Here is an 11,705-nt window from a genome sequence, read left to right as displayed (position 1 = left end):
TGCGGTGTTAATTGTTAAAATGAGGTTATTAATTGGACACAGAGGAAAAACACCTGTCACAAGACAGAGATGGCTTGGTGATTGAAAGGTATCTCTAATGCAAGCCCACATGGCAGCTACAAAGCACCCGGTAGGGAACATATATTAAGTTTGGATAGCCCAAAGGCACATATCCTAACTTACTAAAAGAAGGGGGTTATCACATTGATTGGGAATGTAGCTGACACACACGCACACACATCCTCTCAGATGGCCCATATACTACAAAAGATAATCTTGGGGAATGCTGAAAATTAATATTGTTCTGGCTTTAATGCAGTGGAGTGATTCTCTGGTTTTAGTGCTATATAATCAGGTGTGTGGTTTATTGGAAATTCTCTATAGCACTGTAGGATCAACTCATCATTATAATCTGAAAGATACTAAATACTGTACTTGGTAACACTATACAATAGCACACACAATACCAGTAAAGCTTATTTCGTGAATTTGTTTATTAATACAACATATACATTTAGTGCTTTAAATATGGTAGCATTTGACAACACAAATCATCATTGTGTTCTTGGTTACTTTTATTTTCTAAAAATTGGCCCATAATGACCCTTCATAAAAGGAACATTAAAACAAATACCATTTATCTCATCAAATAACTCTATGGTGCACTTCAGAATATTATAAAACCACAACACTAGTTCAACTACTACTTACGCCGCTACTATGAGCGCATCATCAGCATCAGCCAAAATCACTGTGTAAGTGTAGTACATATTAACCACAAAAAGCTCATTAGAGCCACATGATCAAATTATGTCAAAACACAGAGTGACATAAAGCATCGGGGCTGTATTTCCACATAGAACATGGCTTTGGTAATATTTGGTGAGACACCAATGCTTTAAATGGACAAAAAAAATGCTATAAATGGACAGTGTTAATATTTCATTGAGTCTTGCCCCACAGGAGGGCTGTGCATAGCGGGATTTAAAAAAAAACTAGTGTTGTGCACTTCAGAGGAAAGCCTTGTCTTGTCTCTCATTAATGAGGTGAACAGAGAGCTGGCTAACAATAAAAAAGCCTAATTATGGTTAAGAAAAAAAAAGAAAGAAACATACAAACATTGCAGCATGATGAAGAGAGACTGCTTGTCAATGGTAAAATAAAACAAATGACTCTGTATCTACTTCTTTTAATACTACTACACATTAATGACATCATTCTACATTTAATTCCTCTTCACAAACTGTAATGTACTTCAACAAGTCCCAAAGAAGCAGTTAGAGATTGTACATTGCTCTGTACATAGACATAATGAAATAAATTTGAGCAGATGATAGGAAAATTCACACCGTATTCAAAACCATTAGAAAATCTAAACAGCCCATGCGAGTCCCAAAGCTATCAGGAAATTTGACAAGGTTCCAAAATGTTTAAGACATACAGATGTTTTTGGTTTAACCAAGCATCTGTTTGCACAAGCATGACTTGTGTAGAAAAACCACAGTGGGACACAATAAGTTCTTTTATGGCACCATAATAAGCTGGGTTTTATAATTACTTAAGCAAAAAGCAAATTGGACATGACCTGAGGACTCTTCTGAAACAGTCCAAGCCTGTTGTGTTGAACATGCATCAGTGAGGCTATGCAGCATTCATATTAAATTATTTACGAAGATAGCGTTGAAATAACTACAATACAGATTATTTCTCTTTGGAGTTAAAATGGAATTTAGGAACAATTTCATGCGATACATTGGTTTTATACACTAGGCAATGACCTGGATTCTGTAAGAGAAACATTCATTTTCTTTGATAAATGCTTTTACACATTGGAAAAGAGGTTCAGCTGAGGATAAGAGAAGAGGAACAATAAACTTGGCCAGTTATCTTTTTCCTGCCGGGACATGTTGATAGAGTACCAAGTTCTGGAATAGTCAAAATGCGGAGAGGTATCAGAGCAACATTCTTTCATTCACCTGTATGTCATATTTCTCTAACGTTACTGGCAAATTTCAATAAGTAAACATAGACTAAGTGACCCTAATTCAATTCTACAGTGATATTCAGAACAGGCTGTACAAGAAGACTCCTGTGAACCTGAACAGTTGTGCTTTTATTTGTTGGAGAGATTCAAAATTGCTGACTTCAATGTTGTGAACCTGAAGAGTTTCATGACATGGTTGGTAGGATCCTTAGGAAGCTCCCACTGTTTCATAGAACTGATAATGGTACTCTGATGAGTGGTGAAACTTTTTGAAAAGTATACCACAATAACAGGTTACCTTGAATTATTAGTACGACACAAAAATAACCTGTACATACACTATATGCAAATACACTACACGGCCAAAAGTATGTGGACACCTGACCATCACACCATATGTGGTTCTTCTCCAAACTGTTGCCACAAAGTTGGAAACACACAATTGTCTAGGATGTCTTTGTATGCTGTAGCATTGCAATTTCCCCTTTACTGGAACTAAGGGGCCCAAATATGTTCCAGCACGACAATGTACCTTTGCACAAACTAAGCTCCATGAAGACATGGTTTGCCAAGGCTGGTGTGGAAGAACTTGAGTGGTCTGCACAGAGGCCTGACCTCGGGGGGTCAACTTTGAAATGGGATGTTCAATAAGCACATGACAGTCAGGTGTCCACATACTTTTGACTATATAGTGTATCTCTGCTAATATCTCTTTCAGGCAGCAGAAGAGAAGGATGAATAAATAGCACACACAGATTCATACATTCTGTTTCCACTGCTTTCTGCCATTACATGGCATGAGCCCAACTCTGACAGAAACGATCTACTAAGTTGTCACTGTGCACTCGAGTGAGTAGTCTTCCTGAACAGAGAACAAAGGTTGATGGGCTCTAGAAAGACAAGTGTCCTACAGAAAAAACATCTCATGCTGTTTGTGTTAACAACCATACTCCAATTCAAACAGGCTGCATGCTCAAGGATAACATCATGACCATTTCCACCTCGTCATGTCACTCACCATTTTTGATAAAACTGCCATGAGCATGCACAAGCGCTTGTGTCAGCATATCTCCTCCCTTCTCCAGAATCCAGTCACCTCCACGTACTTTGTGTTTCTTCAAAGATTCTTGTGCAAACTTGTGCAATGGTGTGGTTCGCCGTGCCAAAACTTACCATTACTTTCATTACAACTCCACAGACGTACTGCATTCAAAGTTGATGTTTATGTAATCAACTGACACTCACATTATGTGACATAAGCAGTAATACTGACAATGCTGAATTACCTATTGGCTTCAGAATAGCCCTGTAGTCTTCAGTTCTACTGCCCAGTTTGTTGGCTTTGCCAGCATGTTAGCGGTAACAAATCTCTGAAATCTCCATGGCTAACTCCAGGCAATCGCTGGTTTCTTGGCAGGCATCAAATAGGCCACAGTCAATGTTGCAGTGACAGTTCCAATCGCTGCTTTGGACTGGTTCTAATGGAGCAAACAAATAGCTGCAGGCTGGGCAGATTTGATTAGCGGCACGGTTACAGGTGTCAGGCAGCATGAGGCATAGATCATAGAATTGGCAGAAGAGGCAGTTGAGTATGATCCCCGCACAGGCATCTGAACAGCAGAGAAGAAGTAATCAAGGGAGTATCAGGCAATAAGCAAGGAAGTCATTCCTTATTCATGGCTATCACAGAGCGGAAAGCATAAGCTGTCTCAAGGCATCTTAATGGAGTGTACTAACGGTTGTCTTGCAGTTTATCAGTTTAGTCAGCAAGAATTTTAATAGCCAGCTCATATATACTAATTGCATACATTGTGATCATAAACAGGTGGTTTGAACACTGATGCAGCTGTTTGAAGGAAAATGTTCATATAGGAGATACCATAAGCAAAGTATTTGGCCTATAAAAAAGCTAGCCTATGTGTGACTTGGATTGTCTTGGTATTTTTAATTGTGTTTTAAATTAATACCACATGACACCCTTCTATATGACACCCATCTATCTATCTGATCCTTCAATGTATATCTATTTGTAAATATTCAAGATTATTACACGCAGTGAAGCTATGATGAGCCATAGCAGCCTTCATAAACGTGAATGTCATTAAATTGTATAACTAAAGAAAGTATTTAATGATTTGTGACAAGAAAACCAAGTACATCATCACACATGTAATAAAACCTAAAAGTTTAAAAGAAGCATCTTGGCTTCTCTAGAGACACTCAAAGTCCCTTAATGGTATATGTCCACACCTCTTGTTTATAACATTTAAAAGCATCTTTTTCCCTGTAGCATTTCCTAACACATGCATAATTTAATGAAACACATTTTCCTTCCTAAGAGAGAGGGAACTCTGGGAGTCATTTGAAGGCCTAATCAATTACCATCCATCTTTATTGGTGATCTTTTCTTTCTTTTAAGTCAAAAGGTCACCTCTACTCTCTTTTTCACACCCGAAGGTCAGATTAAATGAATATATTCAAATTATAATTATTTGAAGTGCAATTAACTTTGGATTAACATGGGTACATTTGCATTACAAAAAACATTTATTATAGGTCATCAGTTTTGACTATTCCAAATACTCATTAACCATCATTCCCATTAATACTGATACCACGATCTGCAGAAACTTGATGCTCAGTGACCTTGAACTTGATCACTTGAAATTGCAATTGTGTTGAATATATCAATTAGAAACATAACATGTAACAAGAAAGTATTTTATATAGACTTTAAGACATACAGCATTAAGCTGTTAAGCAAAAGTTAAGCTTAGTTACTCTAGAGCTTTATAGCTTACTCCTTATTATAAAACAAGTTCAACCCCTTTATACCTGCCCAATAATATGATGTTGGTTAATACTCTGTATATGCCTAATTATTATTCAGATTTTATATTAGCTGTGAAAAATATGCCACTTTTGCACCCATATTAATATCAGCAAAGGCATTCGATTCACCTTCAGCATCCTGAGTGTCAGATAAGGAGTTTGTGGAAGAGGAGACAGTGCTACACCTATCCACAGATGAGAGGGCATAAGAGGATCCAGTAGAGGCTGCATCTGCTTTGGTTTCTCCAAGATCAAGCTCAGGTATGGGACTGAGTCTCTGCAGGGTCCTGCATGGAGCTGTGTTAGTCACCTTCTTACCTGGTAAATCTGAGGAAACATTGTGTCATGAGTATAAAACAAACAAGATTTTTTTTAAATAAGCTAGATACTAAACATTACATTGTGTATCAGACTTTACTGTTCCCTATCTAAAACAATAAAAACATGGGGTAGAAATGGAAGCCAAGCCAAAGTGGCATAATCCAATGGATTTTTGGTTAAAAAACAAAACTGAGATCTTTGCCTTTTAGTGAAAAAAAAAAAAAATTCTCTCATAATAGTTGTCAAATCAGTCACAGACTGTTCTCCACCACCCCACAGAGGACAACCTCCCCTGAGGTCTAGAGCCTCTTCCTCATCTATTCTTCAGTATAGTATATAAAACACGTGGACACCTAGAAACACGGCCAAGCCTTACTGACAGTTTACATCTGTGTAAGTTCTGAGGCTTTTGTTCTTGAATGCTAGTTCTGTGTATGACCTTGTCTAGTTTCTCGATCTCTCGCTTTTTGGATAACCCTTGCCCAGTTTGGATATTGATATTCTGTGTACCAGTCTCTGCCTGTAACCTTGCTACCGAAACCGAATTACCCCTTAGATACTGTTGTACAGTGCCTTACCTGTGTATGACCTGGACCTGTTTCTTTCTTTCTTTCTTTCTTTTGAATACGCTTTTTGGAATCTGGATCGTGTCTATTAATAAGCTCCTGCTAATGCACTAGGATCCTCACTATTTCCCTAGTCTCCTTTGTTTCAATAGTCCTGTAAACACCATGCTAAAGAAGTGTGCTGAAGTACATCCATGGATAGACAGACAGTACTTGAGTATAAAAAAGACTTGAGTTACAATATTGAAATATCTGTACTTAAGTAAGTAATTAAGTAAGTAGTAACTTAGTAAGTAAGTAACTACTTAAGTAAGTAGTAGTAAGCAGTGTGAATTTACCAGTGAATTTATATGTAGTAGACATTTGAATTAATTTGAAGTCAACTTAATGCTCAACAAATAATTGTGTCTTAAGTAATTGTTGTGTGGTTTGCCTTGCAGTGGACTCAAACTATAAATACACCAAATTTATGAAGAGAAAGAAAAATAATAGTGTTTCAGTGTTAGATATGTGTAGTAGACTCAAAGTAGGATGCATATCTTTTAAAGAAAGTGAAGCTAAAGTTCTGAAATGCATCATATATAATGTAAATTCAAGAAAAATTACAGAAAAAAAAGTTTTTGGCCTCAGACAAGTTTTTACACCCTGCATTTGTCCTCAAGCTTAGATGCTCATAAGCTTAGCTAAATCCATGGCTGAAATATGCTCCCACTCAGCTGCTGGCCTCAGGTCCAAACCTTCAATAATGAATCTGCTTTCCACAGACAGAATGGAATGCAAACTATTAATGAATTATGGCCCTGACTGAGCATGCCTGTTTATTTTCCACCCACCTATCCCAAATGAAATATTCAATAGACTTTTTCTCTCTTTTATTTAACATTTAATGTGTTATTACAGATTAATATTGCAGATGTATTTTTCCATAAAGATATCTGCATCGTGAGCTCATGAGAAAAGTAAAAGTAAGAAAGACAAATGGAAATGTTTGGGGGTGCATTACGTGACTTTATTCCCACCTACATTTAATAATTCAGAAAATTAGGTAAAACGTAGGTTGTGTCTAATCATCTGGGCATCATCAGTTGTCTCAGTATAACCAACTGCTCTCAATGCAAGAGTTTACGGTGAGTTATGTGAAAAGTTTATGAACCTTAGAGCATCGTGTTACCAAGACTTTTGTTGTGTTAATAAAATGATGCAAATAACAATAAAATAATAAAAGACAAACTATGAAATTTAGGGTGGTAGAATAACATCTGAATACATCATTCATGTTGTGTCATCAGCCTCATATAAATAAGTAAGATCTCAAATGAGCAAGAGTTGCTAGATTTCATACAAGCGAATTTATGGGGAAAATCTACAACCTCTCTCTCTCTCTCTCTCTCTCTCTCTCTCTCTCTCTCTCTCTCTGTCCCTCACCATAAACATCATTCATACCTTTTTTAAATAGGTGTTGCCTTGTGGGAATTTGTACAAAGTGCTACTGTGAGACCACGTCACTACCTATTCCAAAGAGGCCTCACAAAGCGTGACGATAAGAAAGGCAATTGTGTAGTTAACTTCGATTCAGTTGTGTAGTTAAATTGTCCCTTAAGGGACACTTAGACTAAAGAATGACTTGCGATAATCTATCGATTCTAATCTTGAATCTAGGACTCTAGCAGCAGATTGTATAGCTTAATAAAAAATTTAAAAAGCTTTACAGCTTACCATCTTGAACCACGGTGCTTTTCTCCTCAGCTCTATCCAAGTCACATTCTATCACCTCATCACGTATGATCGTTTTTCCAGCCATCTATATAGATGATACAGGACAGAAATGCCAACAAATTAAAGCAAAAGGTTGAAACATGACATGAAACAATGCCAGACATCTGCCTTGACTAAGTTGCACAATTATAATCAAAGCACAGAGTACAAATAACTGCCAAAAACACAAATCTGTACATGCATGCTTTGGAAACATTGGGTGAAGGGGTGCAATATAAAAAAACATCAATAATAAGTAACAGTAATAATAAATTCTGGGAAGGTTTTGTGGAATATGACATTTTAAACCACATTCAAAAAAAAAAAAAATCTTATTGGAAATTTCAGTTTATCCTGTAGGATCTTATTTGATTTTTAGAATCTTATTGGAACTCTACTTGTATTTTATTGGAAATAATGTCTTGTTATTGGAAAGTTATTGGAAATTACAGAGGGTGCTTTGGGAGTTTTAAAATCCTATAAGATTTTTAGGTAAAGTTACAGTATTTTATCCTATTAGTAATATATATTAGAACAATATGCATTTGTTGATGTGTCATTAATGTTTCATCAATCCATTATCAGTGATTTAGCAATCGGTGCACTAATGCTGTGTTCAAAATAACATACTATATATGGCAGAAATGTTATAGCAAAGTGCTATTTGTTTAGTAACAAAAAAAAAATTGCAGTGGAAAAGTGCAGCTTTAGGATTCTTAAAAATATGACACTGAATTCCCATATAGACCGAATAAGAGCCCAAATGGATCCCATTAAAAAATCCTGTAGAAGTGGTCCTACAGGATATTTATGTCTTGTTCTATAAGACAATTCCTCTAGGAATCTTATAGGAGTGGTTCCAAATGATGGAAATTCTAATTAGAGCCCTGTACAGGTTTCTTATTGGAATCCTTTAGGGTTTTTTGACACTGGTATTATACCAGTGTATATCATACCAGTGATATTATACCAGTGTATATAATACTGTACCAGTTTATATTATACCAGTGTATAATATACTGTACCAGTTTATATTATACCAGTAATATTATACCAGTGTATATCATACTGTACCAGTTTATATTATACCAGTAATATTATACCAGTGTATAATATACTGTACCAGTTTATATTATACCAGTAATATTATACCAGTGTATATAATACTGTACCAGTTTATATTATACCAGTAATATTATACCAGTGTATATAATACTGTACCAGTTTATATTATACCAGTGTATAATATACTGTACCAGTTTATATTATACCAGCGTATATTATACTGTACCAGTTTATATTATACCAGTAATATTATACCAGTGTATAATATACTGTACCAGTTTATATTATACCAGTAATATTATACCAGTGTATATAATACTGTACCAGTTTATATTATACCAGTAATATTATACCAGTGTATATAATACTGTACCAGTTTATATTATACCAGTGTATAATATACTGTACCAGTTTATATTATACCAGTGTATAATATACTGTTCCAGTTTATATTATACCAGCGTATATTATACTGTACCAGTTTATATTATACCAGTGATATTATACCAGTGTATAATATACTGTACCAGTTTATATTATACCAGTAATATTATACCAGTGTATATAATACTGTACCAGTTTATATTATACCAGTAATATTATACCAGTGTATATAATACTGTACCAGTTTATATTACACCAGTAATATTATACCAGTGTATATTATACCAGTGTATATTATACTGTTCCAGTGTATATTATACCAGTTTATATTATACCAGTAATATTATACCAGTGTATATAATACTGTACCAGTTTATATTATACCAGTGTATAATATACTGTACCAGTTTATATTATACCAGCGTATATTATACTGTACCAGTTTATATTATACCAGTGATATTATACCAGTGTATAATATACTGTACCAGTTTATATTATACCAGTAATATTATACCAGTGTATATAATACTGTACCAGTTTATATTATACCAGTAATATTATACCAGTGTATATAATACTGTACCAGTTTATATTACACCAGTAATATTATACCAGTGTATATTATACCAGTGTATATTATACTGTTCCAGTGTATATTATACCAGTTTATATTATACCAGTAATATTATACCAGTGTATCTTATACTGTACCAGTGTATATTATACAATGAATATTATACTGTACCAGTGTATATTATACAATGAATATTATACCAGTGTATATTATACAAGGAATATTATATTGTACCAGTGCATAATATACTGTACCAATGTATATCATACCAGTGTATATTATACTGTACCAGTTTATATTATACCAGTGATATTATACCAGTGTATATTATACTGTACCAGTTTATATTATACCAGTGATATTATAGCAGTGTATATTATACTGTTCCAGTGTATATCATACCAGTGTATATTATACCAGTGTATATTATACTGTACCAGTGTATATTATACAATGAATATTATACCAGTGTATATTATACTGTACCAGTGTATATTATAACAGTAATATTATACAATGAATATTATACCAGTGTATATTATACTGTACCAGTGTATATTATACAATGAATATTATACAATGAATATTATACCAGTGTATATTATACTGTACCAGTGTATATTATAACAGTGTATTTGCAGAGTCGAAACTAGAACTATTGTAAAAGGAACCAACAGAAAGTGCTGTAAATGTCCCTGAACTTACGACAAATTCTTCAGAACTTACCATTAATCTACAGGGAAGATGAAGAAGTCGTCACACTCGGGATAAGCGCTTTCACACACTTCATACTGAGCTCATGGTGCGCGCGAGCACATCTCCTCCAGCCCTCCACCCTTACCATCCCGCGATATTACACCATTAATGGATAAATACATACAGCTATAGGTTTATAAAGCTGCAGAGCGGAGAAAGTAATGGAGAACACGCACAAGAAACTATTCAACTGGTTTATAAACCAATTGGGCGCCCTGATCAAATGCCTGACGAGCGATTCACGAATTGATTCATTCTGTTTGAACGACTCCTTCAGAGGAATCAGACGATTCGATACACAAGAGCGAATGAATCAACAGCTTTATAGAAATCTTGATAAAACACTACAGGAGAAGAGGAGTAAAATAAACAAACAACAAAATCAAAACACAAAAATATCACAACCACTACTACTACTACTACTATTACTATTATAATTATTATTATTATTATTATTTTGTACTGGATCTTTGAGGCATCATCTAATTAAATATCTATAAATGTTCCTACTTAATAAAACCCAAAAATCTATTCTTTCAATGTTGTTAAAATGAAAATATTTATTTCAGTGTGAATACGCTCCCAACTTTTACAGAAAACTTTGTCGGAATATAATTTCTTTATTGTTTAATCAAAAAAAAAAAATATTCATTTCAGTATAAAATCTAATGTCACTCTAACAATAATCTACATTTTATGAAATTCCTGTGTAATATCCTTATGTGTAATTAAAGGTAGGAATGAACATGTAAAAATCTGGAAATATCTGGAAATAGTGATATTTAGTTCTGAATACGGAATATAGAAAAAACTGATTTTGGGGGAAAAATACAGTTTTAAAGATACAGTGTGTTTCCGATTTAGTTTATAAGTGGGGTTTATAAGGTTTTTGGTATGGAAAAGAACATTTATAATAATGACATATAAACATAAGACATATAGCAGGTAAAGAGCTTTTCAGGGATATGTGATATGGTGTGATTCATGAAAGTCAAATAAACATGTTTCTATTGAGTTCAGACAATTTCGATGCAAGTTACAGATGCAATTTATCAACAAAAGAAAAAAGAAAAAAAGAAAAATGATTGACTTGACCCAGCCTATAGTGTTTAACCGCCCACAGGGTGTAGATGGATAAACAAACTCCTTTAATCCCATTTTATCATTGTGTCCAGTTTGTCTCAGATGAAGTGGGTTGTGTGACTATCAGTTCTGGGGGAATTACACAAAACCTTCACTTGTTTAAAAGTACAACTTTTATGGCTTTTTAATTACTCTGATATATACTGAGCAATCTACTTGATGTTAAGCACTACTTAAAGTATTAAGCATTATTAAGTAGCAAACTGGCTATTATGTAAGGCTTTCAGTAGGTTTTATGGTGCTAGGACAATTTAAATATAAATAAGAAGAAACTTTAAATAAGAAGAAATCACTGTATTGGACAATACAGATCCTTAATGGA

The 11,705-nt window shown here is 34.4% G+C and overlaps 1 protein-coding gene across 1 annotated transcript; it reads right to left on the bottom strand.

Annotated features, from left to right (window-relative positions):
• Nucleotides 1–379: 379 nt before the first annotated feature.
• Nucleotides 380–10,458, bottom strand: mdfic2 (MyoD family inhibitor domain containing 2). Its single transcript, XM_026926822.3, has 4 exons — nucleotides 10,211–10,458; nucleotides 7,420–7,504; nucleotides 4,946–5,143; nucleotides 380–3,594 (listed from the first exon to the last, which is right to left on the bottom strand). The coding sequence occupies exons 1-4, from the start codon at nucleotides 10,211–10,213 to the stop codon at nucleotides 3,338–3,340; spliced, it is 543 nt and encodes a 180-aa protein (XP_026782623.1). The 5' UTR covers nucleotides 10,214–10,458; the 3' UTR covers nucleotides 380–3,337.
• Between the last annotated feature and the right edge of the window lie 1,247 nt (nucleotides 10,459–11,705).

This window comes from Pangasianodon hypophthalmus, chromosome 2 (genome assembly GCF_027358585.1).
Source record: "Pangasianodon hypophthalmus isolate fPanHyp1 chromosome 2, fPanHyp1.pri, whole genome shotgun sequence".
NCBI classification, from domain to species: Eukaryota; Metazoa; Chordata; class Actinopteri; order Siluriformes; family Pangasiidae; genus Pangasianodon; species Pangasianodon hypophthalmus.
The sequence above is the reverse complement of the archived record's forward strand: the minus strand, read 5'-3'. Positions and strand labels throughout refer to the sequence as shown.